The sequence below is a fragment of the Danio aesculapii genome, chromosome 21 (assembly GCF_903798145.1).
Source record: "Danio aesculapii chromosome 21, fDanAes4.1, whole genome shotgun sequence".
Classification (NCBI taxonomy): domain Eukaryota; kingdom Metazoa; phylum Chordata; class Actinopteri; order Cypriniformes; family Danionidae; genus Danio; species Danio aesculapii.
The window spans coordinates 9,800,806-9,820,027 of record NC_079455.1 but is presented as its reverse complement, the minus strand read 5'-3'; the positions used below and the strand labels follow the sequence as shown (position 1 = coordinate 9,820,027).

Genomic DNA, 19,222 nt, shown 5'->3' with positions numbered 1-19,222 from the left:
TGTGAAAGATGAAGACTGTTCTAACGGTTTCATCAGGATCGGCTGATTATCCATGCAATGCTACATTTCAGTGGATCTGTGAGAAGAGAATTTTTAAATGAGTATTACATGAGCTGCAGGCTTATGTCCCCTTTTTTATAAATGCTGCATAAAATGTACAACCTATATAGTATTGCGGTTTCGGGTTTTCAGCATTTCTTATATTGAAAATACAACAGTGGGTAGTGTGAGTGTTAATAAGTGTCATCTGTGTGCCAAACTGGCCTTGAGTCCCACTGAGAAGCTCCAGTAGGATAAAAGGAGAGAGGACAGTTTTGTTTCTGTTTGTACAGCAATTACCTTTGTGTGTTTTTTTTTTTAGGTAAAGAGTGTTGAATGTTCACCAGTTCCTGCCAAATTTTACTTGGTTTTGGCATCAATATGACAGTTCACAATGCATACTTAATGAGAAACAGTAGGCAAGGAATCAACAAGCTTTCAATGACAACAAAGTGTCCCGGGCCTGGTGCTCTCCTCTTAAACAGTCATTAGCTAATCCATTAGCTTTGTCCTTCTGTGTCCTAAACGAAAGTGTAGATGATCAACATCTTTTAACTGAAAATAATTAATATTTCACCTTTTTGAAAATCTGTTTTATTGAAGGATAGGATGAAGGCCGTCAAGAAATAAATTAAATTTTTTATATTTGCCAAATATACTGTATATATTTCCCCAATAATATTAAGCTGCAAACCCAGCCCTTTTCAGATCGATGTGCTTCAACAGATTTAGAACGTTTTTACTGTATATCAATTTCTATGTTTATTTGTTAATGGATATGACTAGTAGATATTCAATCGGTCCAGTTTAAAAGCAACAGCTGGTCTTTTGTCATCTCCCTGTTGCCCTGTCAGGTTTAGAGATTTATAAATTACAGGGTTCCCACACTTTCAACAGCAGATTAAAGGACTATCAAGAACTTTGAGGCACCATATTTTATGTAGCGCCATGAGTCCGTTCTGTACTTAATTTCACTTACACCTAATATTTACATTAAAAACATCAAATTTTGACTGTTTTAAAAATGCATGCTCAATTCAATACTGGTGACATTCAAATGCAGTTTCTGAAATAGATAAAATGGTTATTATATGTCAGCGTTATTGTACAAGATTTAAATTTAAGATTTTCAATTGAAGAATTTCTGTTTTTTTGTTGTTACTGATAATAGAGTACATAACCAAAATTAATTCAAGCATTTAAGGACCTGCGTTTATTTTAGACAGTTAAAGTAAAAAAATATTAGCTTAAAAAAATTGTAATTCTCTCAAAAGATCCATGAGGATGGGAGGCAGTTAGTATCAAAACTAGGGATGCACGATATATCTGCGGCCATATCGTTATCGGCTGACAAATGATAATGTTATGGTTACCAGTCCGATGTCAAAATTAGGCCGATAGGTTACGTAATTGTACAGAACTGCCTGCCTCACGCATGCGTGGGTCGAAATTGTTCAGACTTGTCCAGTGCACTATAATGGAGCTTTCCTTACATTGTTTATTCCTTCAAAGTTTGTCCTTTCTTTGTGTGGTATAGCTGTGCGTAATAACCCAGTAAGTAACCATGTTCCTTATCATAGTAGATATGCATGTTAGAGTGTCATTGTGTATTTTGGTTTAAATTCTATTAGTTTAATATCACATGTGTAAAAATAATAGCAGCGATGCACACATGCTTAACAACTCGTTGGGTTGTTTGTAATCTAATATGATTATTTGTTAAAATCAACGCGTTGCTTGCCATGTGTTGTAGATATAAGATTGTATTCAGTTTGATCTGCATATTTATAATGATTATATGATATTACCACGCACACACATAGTGGCTAGTGAGCCGTCAGAACCTTCACAGCAGCAGGGGAGAGATGCGCCAGTCACTGAATCCAGCATAGGGGTTCTCCACCCTCTGTCACATTCTGTCTTTATATTATGCACTGTGATTATCATAAAGTCATCTGTGCTCAATGCTCAGGTGTTGTATCAAAATCTGACTTGAAGACAAATCTGACTCCGCATTGTGTGCACACATCACACCATGCCTGCAGTTAAAGTTTCAAACTCACAGTGGTTTATCATAAACATTTCAACGATCATTTTTCCTGCAATTGACAGCAAAAACAAACACAAAAGCGTTGTCTGATTGACAAGCAGCAGCGGCATGTGTTCAAAAGAATTTAAAACACCAAATGGGGCGAATTTATGCCGCATTTTAAAGTAATACTCTCTATATTTAGCTTTTCTCTTGTACAGTGGCGCTGTACTGTCAAAACACCTGTAAAAACGCTTTATAGGACATTACATATTTGTACATGTGTACATTACTGTAACACGTTTTATTCAAGAACATTTGAGCTGGTTTCAGTTCTTAGTTCTTTTATTTTACTTAAAATATATTTAACTTGTTTGTTAATTAAATCCCATTTTATTATTTAACCAATTATTTTTATAGTCAAGTTGCATGTTTATTTGCTTTGCAAAAAAAAGAAAATAATTTATTTTTGGCATGCTGATTTATGTGAAATCGTGAATATAGGTCTTTATAAATCACCTTGCAATTTTGAAATTATATCTTTTTTTTTGCTTTGAGTAGGCTATTTAGTTCAGAAGACCCGTTCAAACTCTTATGAAGTTTTTAAAATAAAATCACTGTATAAAAATATAACATTTTGAAATATTTATATTTATCGGCGATAGTATATCAGCCTCTAAATCTTAAGAGTTATCTGTCATCGATATCGGCCAAAAAAATCCACATCGGTGCATCCTTAATCAAAACATACAATGCAAAGACATTCAAGCACAAATTATGCAAAAACTCACAAGTTCATTGTTAAGGTGATAGTAAATAAGGGGCCCTGTTAGGACGTTTTTTATTAAAATAGCTTTTGATTTAAGTAAATATGACAATGCTGTAAATTCAACAAAACCATTTTTAGTTCTTCACAACCTATAAAATGTTTTCAAACTCTGTTGTGCATAATAATTTGTAACGGTGCATTTCAGGTTTATTTTTATCATTTAAAAAAAATCTGAAATGTAAACATTATACTCCCTGTCATTTGCATCGAATAACTAGAAAAATCAGAGAAAGTTATGAATTGCATAATATATTTGGAATGCAGTGCATTTATGTAAACAGTTTGTTAACAGTTAAACTCTTTGTGTGCTAATAGTATGGTGTGTGTCATTCATGCAGTATGTGGTTTCTTATAACAGTAAATGTTTTATAATGCTAATAAAAACAATGTTTTTGTGATGCTTTGGTTTTGCATTAGCCTACTTATTCTTATTTAAAAATCATGTTTGAAGCCAGTTATTCTGGAGTTTAACTTGGATGAATTTTTAGAGTATGTGTGTTCATTTTTGTGTATAGGATATTTGAGTATATTTTTCACAAGATCCGAGAGAACGTTCAATGGGAGTTTTTCTGTGCTGCTTTGGCTTTTCAAACATTAAAATTATATTTATAGGTCATTCTGAGGTCTCTCAGTCCCTGAGCTGCTCCAAATTCACTCCAAATTAGTGTAATTTGTTTGTGTAGGTAGAATTTTCTTTTGTGCTTACTCTAGATTTAAAAAATTATAGGCCTATTTAAAATAATATTTAGTTTGTGCAAGTGAATTTGGGGGTTTTGAAATTCAATTTTTTTGTCATGCAGTGAAGGAACAAGGTCCAAGCAATAAAATCACATTAAATATTCACATCCACTTTTTTACTGTGCATTTTAGTGGCTAGTCAAATTTTATTTAATTTCAAGACATGATTAATACAAATAACAGATTACCCTGCTTACTGCAACTCCAATATGGTACGAAATTAACTTTGAAAGAAATGTGGCATGTAACTAAGGAACAGAGGGGTCTATTAATGGATATATGTCCCAAAGCTTGCATATTCTACTGTTAAACACTGCTTTTTTACAAAAAGTACTTATTTTTAGAATGTAGCATAAGCAAATTGGGGCGCAGCAAAAGTTTTTTCATGCACTCCATGTAAAATTAGATGTAAAAGGTAAGATCAATAACATGAATATCATAAAATCAACAAATTTTACTTTATATTTTTTATTTATTACTTTAAATTTTGTCTTTATAATGACAAGCTCCTATGATGATAAAATTCAGTAGGTACCTGCGGCTGGAGTTGTGGTTTAGGTGAGTACTGGCAAAACTTTGATTGCGTTGTCCAACCTTGAGCACTTTCCAGGCTTCTTCTGCACTGTGTACCTGAATCCAGGTCAAATCTTAAAGAAGCACATGAATTATTCAATATTATTATTTTTTAAGTGTACATTTAAATCATTATCCTATAATAATATGTTGTGCTCTTTGTGACTCTTACCCTTTACATAAGGGTTTCCATGTTTGTCATCACTGAGGCGTAGTGTGACTCTCTTGCGGCACTGAAGGGAAGGTGGAGCTTCCAGGAGATCATAAAGAAATTCATTGTAGATCTCATAAAACGAGACCCACACTGAGAACTGCACTCCTTCTTCAAGATCTTCCCCACCACTGAGACACAGCCCATTGGCCTCCAGACAAACACCATCTGAATCTGAAGTACAACAGCAACGGCACCTTTAGTTATATTTTGGTTGAGCTTCAACATGTAGCTTAATCACAAGATCCGCAATCTAAGCCAAATGTGACATTTAAAATTTTAAACATAAAATGTAACATTAATATATCGATTAAAACATTAAATAAAGTTTGATGCTAAATAATCGTTCCAAAATAGCTAGCTAATTAGCTACATTTCCCATTTTGTTAGTGGCTACTTACCTTACCAAATATACAACAAATATGCTACACTGACTTTATAAGACCCCCTATTGTGGGTTTTTGAAAATGACCTTCCATGCAGTGTGCAACAGAGCACTAAGTGCATGAAAACATCCAGCTGAGGTTTAAATCTGAAAGTGCGCCGTGTTTAAAACTATTGATTCTTTAACGAAATAGACTCAAGAGTTGAATAAATGAATAGAGTTGGGTTCGGATCTTTTGCTTAAAAGCGTCGACATTGATACAGTACATCACCAAATATGTAGTGCGGCATCCGGTAAATTGTGAACGCTCTTTCCCAAACACTAGCGAAGCATAGGGGATCACGGGACTGAACATGACATGAAGATGACGATCACTTACAGATGGAGATTCTGCTGTGGGCAGGGTTAAAAGTTAATTTTCACAACAATGTACATTGAGAGTAATTCTCTGTATAGCCAACCTAGTGCAGTGTTTGTTCCTGTCATTTTTTTCAGATTTTTGATGCAATAACCTATGGTGCAATGCGGGATTCGCCACCGTTTGTTATTAGAGGAAAGAGCAGCAGAGACTATTATGTATGGGACTTTTGTCAGACTTTGACAGGGACTTTGTCGGTAACTTTTACGGTTCACATGGACCAGTTTCTTCTTCCTCCGGATCATAACATGTAAGTGTAATTACAATGGTTGCCTCATTTTGTGTAGTTTGCAAAATATGTGTTTAATTGTGTGTTATAAGTTGTAACCATCTGGCGTGACTTGTAATCACACATCTATTATAGATCAGTGCTTGTACTGTATCTCTCAGGTTAAACCTTCATAGGCCTATTGACATTGCGTAAAAAAACCACGTCGAAAACACGATGCGTGCTTCCTTTACCGATTTAAATGCATTTCTGAACTCGTGAACCTCTGCTGTTTGCCTTTGCTATGGCACCATCAGCTGTTCGTACATGCGCGCCGTGGTCAATTGTCAAAATAGTTCAACTTTTGCCACTGTGTGGATTAATACTAAATGTGTTGTTGTTATAACTTGGGGTTAAGTTTAAGAGTAGAGTAATATGCTGGTGTTTAACTGCATTGAGCTCTCACATACTCGGTGTGCTATTTTATAGCAGTGGGCATTTCTCACCATCTCGTGCTGAACTCAGTTGACCAATCACAACAGACAGGGTCATCCGACCAATCACCGCAGATTAGCATCGCGCTAAAGAGGGGTTTGGGAACAAATTAATCGCTGAACGAATCATATGGGAGTCGTTGGGATAATTAAGTAAAAATAAATGCATACAAGACAATGAAAATGTTTTTTGACCTTGCACGCATATCAGCCTGTTGTTGGAGACCTCCAAAACCAAAATATGACTTTTTATAATGCAAAATAGGGGCTCTTTAAATTATTTTTGAATTATAACTACAGGATTTTTCATGTAAATGGTAGAATTCCGATCTTTTTTTTTTGCTACTCAAAACAAGCATATTTCATCAGCACCAATAGCCTAGTAGTTAAGTGCGCTGACATAAAGCACCAAGGTGCTCACGGCAACCAGTTTGATTCCCGGCTTGAGGTCCTATGCAGATCCTTCCCCTCTCTCTACTCCCAACGCTTTCCTGTCTGTCCTTCACTGTCCTATCACATTAAAGATGAAACCCACTAAAAAATATATTTAAAAAATAAATAAATAAAAAAACGCATATTTCGCATATTCTTATAATCTTATGAAAACAAATGGTTACATTAAACAGAATTAAATACATGACCAGGGCTTGAGCACCCACAATTTGATAAAGATGGCCACCTCATAATTCTCTATATGGGAAAAGCCCTGTAGCTAGCTAGCTAATTTTATAGCGAGTTGCAATGTAACACTTTTTGTTATAATTACTTGTACGATCAGTGGGACTCAGTTTCAGGCAAGTTCAGTTCACGTTTTTGTTCAATTATAATAAAAATAAAAAAATAAACTTAAACTGGTTTGTAACAAGTCAAATGTGAGCAAATGATAACAATTTTAATTTTTTAGATAACCATCCCTTTAAGCCAGTAAATGAGTGGGAAAGGGATAACACAATACACCTGAATTAAAAAAAATTTATTTATTTTTTTAAATCACTTTTACAACAAAATTAATCTCTTACTTTAGAATTTAAAATTCCATGACATCCAGTGTTGCCAGATTGGGCGGTTTCTGACCAATTAGGCAGTTTTAAATTTGATTGTGTGGATAAAAAATATGGCATAGGCAAGTTGAAAAAATTTGGGCGGTTTTGAAACATAACTTTTATATGCAACTTATTCAACAAAACATAACTCTGTGCTCCTACTCCATTCAGTTAGTAGTGACCAGTGCAAAACACAAACCACATGGGTCCATCCGCATAAGGAGGTGAGGGAAAGTTGTATCGAAATCTGATTCCCCAACAAATCTGACTCCCCCTTGCGTGCACGCGCATATTATGCAAGCAGCACATTATGTTCATAAGAATTTAAAATGTCAAATAGGACTAATTTATACCTCGTTTCGAAACTCGAAAGTAAAACATATTCTAACATTAAGTGCGGTGTGTGGGTGAGAGGGGGGCAGTGTTTCGATGAGACTTGGTTATTTTGTGGTTCTGTGACTGCTGGTGTTGGTTGCTGTATTGTAAAAAACTATGACAGTTAAAGCAACTAGGTTAATTTTGATTTGAATAAATTAGAATTAAATAAAATATTAATCTAATATTTTGGAAGTTTTTTTGTGTGTTTTGGAAAGCTTTTGGTCTGGAAAAAAGTCAGCTATAACAAGCAACACTGATGATATCCCAGAAATTCTATGACCTGTGGGAAGCCTGCTGACCAATTACAGCTAAAATGTGCCATTCCTATCAAAAAACAAACAAACAAAAAACTGCTATCTGTTGGTATATCCTGGTGTAGCAAAATACACTCAACCAGTCTTAAGTATTTCTAAGTTGATTGTAATGATCGTGCCCAACTGAGCCTGGTTTCTCTCAAGGTTTTTTTTTTCTTCACTTCCACCATTAGTGAAGTTTTTTTCCCTCTCCGCTGTCGCCTCTGGCTTGCATGGTTCAGGATCTATAGAGCTGCGCATCGTTGGATTTGCTCTTCAATATTTGGACTCTCAGTAGTGATTATTAAACCACACTGAACTGAGCTAAACTGAACTGAACTGAACTTAAACACTACAAACTGAATTACACTGTTCCTATTTACTATTTACTATGACCTTTTATGTGAAGCTGCTTTGACACAATCTACATTGTATAAGCGCTATACAAATAAAGGTGAATTGAATTGTAAAGTATACTGTGCAACTTTTGTAAAGCTGCTTTGAAACGATTTTTATATAAAGCACTTAAACTTACTTTTCAGTATGAAGTAGCTTAGTGTTTAATGTCAGAAATCTTCTCACCTTCCAGCTGTGTTGCTATGTGACTGGTTACTGAGAGTCCACTTATGCCACTGTCCCAGGACAAGCCTGCACGCAGCCTAGACTGATGTCCAACTGTGCTTTCATCCTGAAGCAAAAGGGCAGCAATTAGAGAGTAATCAAACAAAACAAAAAGACCTGAATTACTATTATTGTAGAGAATTATAAGATGGTGGTGATTCTTGAGATTATTGGTTACTCAGTTCTATTTAATCTAACATGCATTGACGTGTTCATAAATGACTGACATGTTTTAAGTTTAATTGCTTTATTAAAAATGTATTGATTTCGTTTTTTGTTTTTTAAAGTTTAAAAGGGTGCCTACTCTCTGTCCCTTATGAACATATCTTTGTAAAAATCTGTGTAAAGAGCTGATTTGATTTATAATAGATGTAAAATAGTTCCATTTTAATGCTTAAAGTCTTAAAACTACAAGTTAATGGCAATGCTACAGCCAATGTGTTAAGACAGGTTTGTTGAGCATTGTCAAAATATGCATCAGAAAAAATGACATGTCAAGCCATTATAATGGTGTGATCTCTCTCTTTACCTCTTTTAGCAAAGCATCACGACGCATTTCCTCAGCACGGACCTCACCAACATCTAGCTTACGGACCTCCTGGCTCAGAACAGGCTTGAGGTCCATGGCAGTGTACAGCCGACCAGACAGCTTCAGGAATACAGACACTAAAGCCCTTGGCAGAAGACCTGCCTCAGCACCTGCCCCTGTTCAATCACAGCAACACCAATTCTCTTACCCATCCAGCATTACAGAAATATAATGTATCAAAATCCAGAGAAGCATCTAGCAGCCATCTTACCTTGTATGGTGTAGGTTTTGCCAGAGTTAGTCACCCCATAAGTGTAGAGGAGGCGGTTTTCTCCACGCAGAACATCTCGCACCATTTCCCGTATGGTGTGATCATAAACCTCCTGCTGAGAGGTTTGTGGTCCAAAAATCTGCACAAATGAAAAACTATTAAATTCAAAGTCCTAGAACGCTTTTAAACTGGCCACTTAGACTGAAAAAAAAGGAAATCATTAAAAAGCAACTTGAGTATAAATAGGTTTAGCGATTTTCTACTATCGTGCTGAACTATTCGAAGAACAAATATCAATTTAATTTAATTTAACAGGGACAATGCTCAGTAATAAACAGTGAGACTGTAAATAAGCCAGAGTTAGCCACGGGGGCTAATTTTCATCTGATAAAAGAGTCTCAAAAAGAGAAATATCTGATCAACGTCCATATTGCTGTTTACATTATACTTATGCTATAGGCAACAACTGACACTTTTTTTACATTGAAAAGAGATCCGTTATCAGCAAATAGTAGAAAATGAAAATCTATCCACAGGGTTTTTACACCTATTTCAACTTCAAGCACTTTCAAGGTGCATTTTTATGCTTTTCAAGCACCTAACAACCACGGTAAATTACATTTATATATGCTGTATATACTTTTTTATATATATATAAATCCATTCTGTTGGACACAATATGGCATTTCAACTTAAATTGTTGAATACTTTGGAGCATAGATTTATTGAGATAAACCCCCAAAAAATGTTAAAAAAATAAATTAAATAAATAAATCAGATGTGGCAACGCAGTGGCGTAGCAGGTAGTGCTGTCGCTTCACAGCAAGAAGGTCGCTGGTTTGAGCCTCGGCTAGGTTAGTTGCCGTTTCTGTGTGGAGTTTGCATGTTCTCCCTGCATTCGCGCGAGTTTCCTCCAGGTGCTCCGGTTTCCCCCACAGTCCAAAGACATGCGTTACAGGTGAATTGGAAAGGCTAAATTGTCTCTAGTGATTGAGTGTGTATAGATGTTTCCCAGAGATGGGTTGCGGCTGGAAGGGCATCTGCTGCGTAAAACGTGCTGGATAAGTTGGCGGTTCATTCCACTGTGGCGACCCCAGATTTATAAAGGGACTAAGCCGAAAAGAAAATGAATGAATAAATCAGATGTGCCATTATTTGTAACTTTAGGTGGATTATAAAACAAAATCTGTCAGTGTTCTTTTCATTCTCTCGTACCCAGACCGTTACATTTTTGCGGCTGTAGCTCCCTGTTCATTTAAAAGGAAGGCATTGACTAAGTGATTGACAGCTGATATTAACCAATCCATTCGTGTTCAAGAGCAGTTGGCCAGTCAGAAGAGCTTTAAGGCGGGGCAGGCATTGCAGGCTTTGTTTACGGCAGCAAGTTGACATGTCAACTGTATTAAACTATTTCTGAGCATAGCGTTTAGCATTTTAGTGCAAATATGCATTCTGCATGAATGTCTCCTAACTACGCGCATGCGGTGTACATTTCGCAATGAAAACTGGTCGCACGGTAACAAATTTATGCACTCCCAAATACATTTTGAGCTCGCACAAATAAAAATACAGGCACAAATGCAACCAAAATGGTCACAATTTCAAATTCAAGCAGGTTCAAGCACTGTCCAAAATTCACGCACTTTTCTAACCTTGAAATCACAATATTAAAAATCAAGCATTTTCCAGGATTTCCAGCACCCGTACGAGCCTTGTATCCATGTTGACTAGAACGGATTGGCACAGAACGCAGTAGTTAATCAAGCAAAACTGTTCAGCTCAATAGTGGAAAAGGGGCCATTTTTATGTTTTATACAAGGTTCCCAATCTAGTCAAAAGTTTTTTAAATATATATAAAACTTTTTTAAATATATATAAAAAAGTGAAATATTCACAGTTTCAGAGAAGCCTATAATTAAGCTGTTTTCCCTGTTAATGAAAAAAAAATCATCCATTGCTCCAGGAAATTACAATTTAATTCATAAGCAAGACAGGCATTTACAAAGTATTCACAGCAGCACTGAACGTGTTCCCAGGTTACCGCGAAAGAACAAACTCGGCTGGAAGGGTGAGAAAACTCACTGCGGACCACATACCGCTTGCATATCGATGTCACTTAAAAAAAACTAAAACTTACATTTAAAAAAAAAAAACTCCAAACATTTCTCCAAATTATTCTGAAAAAACAAACAAACAAAAAAACAACAACTTTCCATTCAATACAAATCTGGTCTATTTTATTGGCTGTAATAGTATAAGCTGTTTGGTGGGAAAAAAGGGGTTTTGGGTCAGACTCTGGCCAAAAATCTGGATAAGCTGAAAATCTGGACAGGGCTACATCCTGTGCATCTCGGGCCAGGGCCAGGCTAGGGCTTCGATTTAAGGCATGTTCAGGTCTGTAGTCAAAAGTAAAATTGATTGACTTTTCCTTGGTAGTAAAAAGCTGAATTTCCATATCAAAGAACAGAAAAACAGGGTGTTGTTGTGCTTTGCATAATATTACAATTGTATGCGCTTGAATATAATTTTTCATGAATTTAATAGCCACTATGAGAGCAACAATGGTTAATTTACCTCACATTTTGAAAAGAAACAAGAGTACAAACCCAACATCCAGTCTTTGAAGTGGTCACTTTGTAGCTAAAGCCCTTGAATTTCCTGATATGTTTGACTTGTTAACAGGTAGTTTGGTGACTACATTTGACTTAAATGACAAATTTCTCATTTGACAGATGGGAAAGGGATAAATGGCACAGAAAAATAGCCTAGCCATAACAATACAATTTTCAGAGTGTGAAATGAGAATTTTTTTTTTTTTTTTAGAAAATTTACAATTACATTCAAAATAAAATAAATAAATAAATAAAAATCAGATACCGAAAAAAAAAAAAAATTATAAAAAATAATGTAAAAAAGACAAACAAAAGTTCCTTATATCCCAAGACTTCACAAAACAAAATTAAAATTTTGATGTCTGAGGCCTGGGGCTGGGCGATATGGCCTTTTTTTTTTTTTTAAATCCCTGATTTTTTCACACCAAAAAAAAAATAAATATTAATAATAAATTTAAATCGATTTTTTCACCCACAAAAAAAATGCTTGAAGTTAAAGGTTATTAACCCATATAATTATAATAAAAAAATAATAGCTGTCATTTAAAAATCAAATTTAACAAGATCTATTTATAATTGCACACAAGACTTAATTTAATAATATCAATTAAACCATTTTATACATTTACAGTGAAAGTAAATTCATAATGATTGTTAAAAAGGGGACCTTTTTCAAGATTATGCACTTTATTTGTTTTTTCTTTCTTAATGCACATGCATTCAGAGGTTTATTCAATTTTATTTAGTGTTATATCAGTTAATTTAAATTACTCACATTAGGCTAGTGGGTTGCATTTTTCATTGCTTTTATTTGTGTCGGGTCAATGCATGTGATAGATTAGTCTAGTATACTGAGCGAGAGTGATAACCGATTTTCATTCAAACAAATCGATGTAAATTTCACACTCAAGTTAATCGATAAAATTGATTTATCACCCAGTCCTACTGGAACCTGTGCCACAAAGCCAGATTAGCTAGCTAGCCAGTTATGTTTCAGTTTAGTTTGCACCAATTCTGGATTTTAGGTACAATGAAGGTAGCTCAGCTGCTCCATAATACCACAGTAACAAAGAGTGATCAAAGTCGAGCTGCTTTCATGTTACCCAAAAACCCAAGATTGGTGCAAACTAAACTAAAAAAGGCTACCCAGCTTTTATCCAGTTTCATGGTACAGGCCCCTGAAATAGACTTTAAAACTCCTTGATTTTCCAAATATTCCATGACTCGTCTATATTTGTTTGTGTCCATTACCTTTGTAAATGTAAATTTGTGCACACTTTGAGCGACCCCTCTCTCTGCACTCTTCATGTTGCGGGAGTCTTTAGGTGCTTTGAGAAGCAGATTTTCCTCAGACTGCACATTAACACAACCCTGGAGAGCACAAACAAATCAATAATGACTTCATTGTTAAGCCTGATTTTTCCGTTACCTAAAAAAATTGTTTTACATAAGTGACATTTCTTTACCTGCTCTTCTCCCCGGTCCTTCTCTGCCTCAGTAAGAGGACGGATCCGTAGAAAAACCTTAAGTTTATCTGATCCATCATCAGTGCTGCCTCTTCTGCTGATATCGCTCTTGATCTGCACAAGCTGTTAGTCAAAAAGATAAAAAGATCCATTAATATCACAGCATTTGCACTGAATCCAAACAAAGCCTGAGGTGAAGGAATGGCCATTAAACAAGCTGTTTGTGTTGAACAGAACACATCACTTACTGCTGTCTTGAATGAAATTATTGAGGGAGGGATCTCCTTCTGGCAATGTAATAATTTGAGACAAGAGTTGGCTAAACAAACAGTATTCAAAACCCCGGGTAAGTATGGCAAGCAGATTTAGCATTAAAACATCATTTATTAAGCTGTTTATTCCATGGACTGTTGAAAATCTTGATTCTGATTGGCTGGAAGGTGTGCAATAACAAACACTAGTTTGAGTTTGGATGCGTCCAATGTTACCTACTACTCGAGTATGTACTACATTTGAATTTACTACATGACCACTTTCATCACAACCATTCCATTTTGTTTATTTATTCCATAGTTGAAAATCTTGATTCTAATTGGCTGGAAGGAGTGCAATAACAAACACTAGTTTGAGTTTGGCTACATCTGAAGACGCCTACTAAAGTACGTACTACATTTAAATTTACAACACGACTGTTGGAAATGTTCTATATAGTATCAATATGATTAGTATAAATGTAATTTGGTCGTCTACATCCACCCATTTGTCATGATCACATGACCTCTCCTCACCAGTTGCGTTGCTTCACTCCCATTCTTGAATTCTCTCACATGGCATAATGGGATGGCATAGCATGCACCAAATGCACACTTCAGAATCTCGCCGAAAGTAGCTGGTCATCTGGGTACTTCTCACATATTGTTTTTCTTATACTGTAAATTCCTACATACTACTCGGCTCACATAGTGCTTTTAACGTACCATATAGTAGATTTGCATGATATATCGTTTCAGCATCAATATCGCAATATGATCATTCGCAATAGTGACGTCGCAGGATTTGCAATGGCATATTATAATTTATTATTTGCATATGTTTTTGAACCCTTTGTAATGTTAACTTATATAACGATTAATTTTAGTAAATTATAAAAAAATATATACTATTCAATTACTGTACATGTATACCATTAGATGCGGAAAATGATAAAACACTGTTTTAATTGTAACTATTTCTTTATTGTTTATAGCTGCTTTTGATTTGTTTATTAGGTTTTGCTATATAACCATTCCAATCAATCTAAAATGCTAAATGGTTTCTAAATAGAGCTATTAGAGTCACCTAGTGAAATTGTATTTAATTGCAATATATATAGCAGAATAACAAAAATATCACAATGCTAGATTTTTCCAATATCATGCAGCCCTACTATATAGCATGGAAGTATGCGATTTCGGATGCAACCTTTGTTTATTTATTGCCACATTAGCAACTCATGGCTATCCTTAAACATTAGTTATAACTAGGCATGGGCCAGTATAAGATCATGACGGTATGATAACCTTGGATAAAAGTCTAACGGTTTCATGGTATTGTGCTCACTGCTCTAAAATATATTCTTTTTAAATGTCTGAGTAAAAAAACTAAAACTTTTTTCCCTTTTAACATAATGTTTTATTTTGAAGCATTTCTAATATTTTGGAGCAGTAAACATGTCAGGCTAAATAATTCAAATGAATCATTGACTTCTGTTGTCTTCGTTAGTTTCAAAAACACAGATTTCCTTACAATTTAAAATGGCATCTTTGGATATTTTTTCTGCTGGAGATACTGCTGTTCTAAAAACAAACAAAAAAAATGTAAATAAAAAAAAAAATCGTACACATACCTTAGAAATCAACCAACTTTTAAATATGCTTAAGTTTTGAGAAAAGTAGCTTACATGTTACTATGAGCTCTTAGGTATCTGTGTCAATTACATGCAAGCAGATGACCACTTTTTTTGACCCTGCCCATGACTGCTTCAAAACAGAGACATTTAACGTGTCATAAATGATGACAATACAGTCAAACATTGTGCTGCCAAGAACATTACTAGTCCTTGGCAAACTTTGACTAATAAACCTTGGAAATAGTGAGATAACTAATGACATTCCATGCAGTAAAGGATTTTAAATGCACTTTGTGTTGGGTGTTTTTTTTGCCTCCATGTAATGCATTCAACGTCTTTTAACGCACGACAAACGATTGATCCTTTACGTGTAACATTACATTTAAACAAAAAAAGCTGCTTTGAGAGCCTAGGTCATCATCTCATTTGATGATCTTATCATAAAGGTACCATAAAATTATCTACCAAAACAAAACTTACATTGGTTTTGAAGAAATTGTGCTACTACTATTATACTATATCTCTCAAAATTACATTTTATTAAACCTCTTTTAGGCAGCACTTTGTTTTCTATAAAATACATAGAAAGATATACTGGTTTTGATGAATTGGTATGAAATCATGAATCCCCGAATGCAAACCACATATAAATAATACATAATTTCACAAGACAATAATACACAATGTTTTAAGAAATTATTAAAATGTTATGAATAGGCTTTATTATACGAGTACATATTTCTATAATGACTACTGATGCTAGTCTCTAATACATTTATTTAATTCTAGTGTTTATTTCATCAGTAACATAACCAATTGTATTATTATAGGCAGTATTAGGCCCATACAGAATATGCATGAGCAGAAATCCAGATCTACTTATTTACTTCTGTAGATATGTAAATATACATGTAGTCAGTTTTTATATTTCATATTTTCGGTCTTTTAGTAGATACACAAGACTTACATTATTTACCAGACATGTGGTTCTAATAGAATTTTCACTGTAAACCTTATTTAAAAGGTTTTTTTTATTTTATGCGTTTAGTTACTATACTCTCAAAATCATTCTGAATAAAATAGCAGATTTTGTGCAAGGATTTGCACTAAATTAACAAAAAAATGTTTGCAGATTCTATATGGCCCTGGTCCATAATATGGCAAGTACTTGTAACATATTAAAAAGTATTTATTATTTAGCTAATATTCGACAAACACTAGTGATAAACAAAGTGATGCTATTTTTTTCTATAATACGGATGTTTAGTAAAAAAAAAAAAAAATCAATTATTACAGTATAGTTTACTAACATGTCTTAAACAATTCTTATATATAAATCCTCCCATTGGCAACTTTAATAGACAGCGAGGTAAAATATAAATCTAATCACTGGACACTATTTAATGACAGAAACTGACATCTTATTTCCAGTATCAAAAGTTGTATAGTCACATCTGGAGTAAGTGCTAATGCATAATACAACCAATGCGAGCAAATAAAAAATGAAATATTAATAGCATTAAAAACGCATATTATTTTGTAAGTTAAAAATTGTTCAAATGGCTTGCCATTTGTCTCATGTCGTGTGATGAATTAAATTACAGTCCACACCTATCCCAGACCCGTGGTTTCAAATGTGAAGACTATTTGACAGAACACACATAACGTCTTCTACTGGCTATCATACCTCTTTAGTGGGCGTTAGAGAATCTGCAGCAGGGGTAATGACTGAGATCTCTGGCAGAGGAGACACAAACCGCTGAGACCTCATGAGACCAACAACATCAGCCGCTGTGGACTCAAACACAGCCCCACACTCTTCCTCATCAGACAGAATCCCGCATGGAGACGCCAGAGCCATTATAACAGACCTAGAACTTAATATTGACAATTCTACATTTAGAAGAAAAAGACAAATATTTATGGTCTGGACCTCTGTAACGTTACCTTATATCCCAAAATTAACGTTAACGTTACTCATAAACCAACGGAAGTCAAATGTTTAGCCAGTAAGTTGATTTTTAGTTCAAAGTCGCTATCTGGTACTGTTTGTTAAACAACGAAACATTATTTATGCTGTCAGTCATATAATAAGCAAGAAACAGCACTTAAATTTAGACAGAGAAGAAGGATATTTATTTTACTCTCCGTTGTTTGCTATGGACGCTAGCAGTTAGCATGCAGTGCACATTTGAAAAGATTCCTATCTCCAATATTCGTACCTTGATTTACGGTGTGCTCCGGAGGAAAAAAAATCCAAGTGTGAGTTAAAGTTGAGTAAATGACACCGACAGCTAAACTAAATACGTGTCTCGATTACCAGAACATCTAACTTCTCCAGCCTACAGTACTGAAACTAAAGTAAACTCATCTGTCCACCTGCATAACCTCGCCAACGGAAATCCCACAACAAATTCGAACTCAGCCGCCAGTGAGCTCCACCAATCAACGCGCACCACTGCTACTTTTGATTGGTCAACGTGCTTGTTGCTTCCACGCCCTAGAGGCGTTGACAGTATGCGAATGCGTTTTCCAGTAAATTATTGTCCCAAATTCTTTTAAAATCCTTTTTATTTTGTTTACACCACTCCCGATACAAACAAACGTGGCCATTATAATCTATATTTTAAACTTTTTTTCTGTCATCGAGTAGTATACCACTCGGTTCACATCTAAGGTAAAGCGCTGTGTTCGAGTGTAGTCGAGAGCAAACAAAGAAATAACAAAGCATAAAGGCAGAAGTTTTTGTATGGTACAAACTATTGTGCTAAACAAGTAACACATAATGTGCAGTAAGTGATAATAGTTACTTACTGCACTGACCATAATGCAAAGTAGCACCAACTCACAATAAATTCTAGACTCTAAACTATGCTTGTTTTGTTGAATAAAATAACCAAACAATAAAATAGAAATATGATAAGACTCTGTGGTACCAGAAACTTGTATTATTGTCGTTCATTAGCTGACATAATACAAGATATTAGCTGACAATAATACAAATTTCTGAGACTGCAGTCTTGTCATATTTCTTTTTCATTGTTTGCTTATTTTATTGTTCTGCCTTTATGTTTTGTTTTCTTTGTTTGCTCGTTTGGTCTTTACTAGTGTGGTTGAATTACATTTGTCCTGGGAGCCCTGTACAAATGTGGTGGCGCTATTGACGTGTGCTCAGTGGTATATTACTCGATGACATAAAAAAGTTTAAAATATGGTTTATAATTGCCACGTTTGTTTGTATCAGGAGTAATGTAATAAACAAAATAAAAAAGATTTTAAAAGAATTTGGGACTATAATTTACTGAAAAACCTAGTATTGTCGGCTAAGTGAACGAGTTGTTCATAACGGGGATTCATTCATAAACTAATCGCTCCCTCCAAGAATGAGAAGTGAAAGCAGGAGATGGGGTGTGTTTCAGAACACGGATTAGATCCAATTTAACAGGGAGAGAGGATAATACATTTCCATGCACACTAACACACGCTCTTTGTCGTCATTGTCAGTGTGGTCACCTATCCATCGATGTAGAAAAGTGATATAAAATTATAATTTTCGTGATTTAAAAAAATATTTGCATTCTGACCACTGGGACAACTCCAGATCATAGATATATATGCATATATGTGTATATCTTTGTCCTCCACTGCACCTTGGTCCCACATTCATTTCAAAGGAACGTTACCCTGTACTATAATGGCGGCTTTAATGGTGCATTCCTTCCAATAGACAACAACATCTAATGTAAATATCTATGGTTTTGTATAAACAGCACAAATTCATAGTTCCTCTCTGAGCCATTGCGAACATTGAAAAATATTTTCCTACAAATGAAATCAAATAATAAAACACTCATCTTGTATATCTGGATTTTAAAAAATGAAATAGTTTTAATATAAAAAGTTAATCATTATTATTTTCTATATTAAAAGTTAATTTTTGTATGGATGGACAAATCTTTTTATTGTTTAAAACAAGTCAATACATTAAGAGTAGTCTACACTTTAAATATTTTCCCATGGTTTTGATGACACCAACTGAAAATTTCTGTGTTTTTTTCCTGTGTTATCGTCTTGAACCTGGGACCCTAAGTTGTGGAATTTTTTGCACGTCTCTGTTATTTAACACAACTGATTCAGCACATCAGCTTGTATGTGAGCATTGATTAGACTGTAAACAGAACCAGTATAATAAATAAG

The 19,222-nt window shown here is 34.7% G+C and overlaps 1 protein-coding gene across 3 annotated transcripts in view; it reads right to left on the bottom strand.

Annotated features, from left to right (window-relative positions):
* The window catches only part of kif20a (kinesin family member 20A), a 45,679-nt gene extending 28,268 nt beyond the window's left edge, over positions 1-17,411 (bottom strand). Inside the window, exons 1-9 of one of the 3 annotated variants that reach the window (XM_056446830.1) lie at positions 17,248-17,411; positions 16,713-16,918; positions 13,138-13,260; positions 12,923-13,042; positions 9,060-9,198; positions 8,789-8,964; positions 8,221-8,326; positions 4,381-4,593; positions 4,171-4,282 (exon numbers count right to left, since the gene is read on the bottom strand). In XM_056446830.1, coding sequence (XP_056302805.1) covers positions 4,171-4,282; positions 4,381-4,593; positions 8,221-8,326; positions 8,789-8,964; positions 9,060-9,198; positions 12,923-13,042; positions 13,138-13,260; positions 16,713-16,886 — 1,163 coding nt within the window. In that variant the 5' untranslated portion in view covers positions 16,887-16,918; positions 17,248-17,411. The remainder of the gene's footprint in view (positions 1-4,170; positions 4,283-4,380; positions 4,594-8,220; positions 8,327-8,788; positions 8,965-9,059; positions 9,199-12,922; positions 13,043-13,137; positions 13,261-16,712; positions 16,919-17,247) is intronic. The other 2 variants (XM_056446829.1, XM_056446831.1) reach the window with 2 other exon arrangements.
* Positions 17,412-19,222: the final 1,811 nt, after the last annotated feature.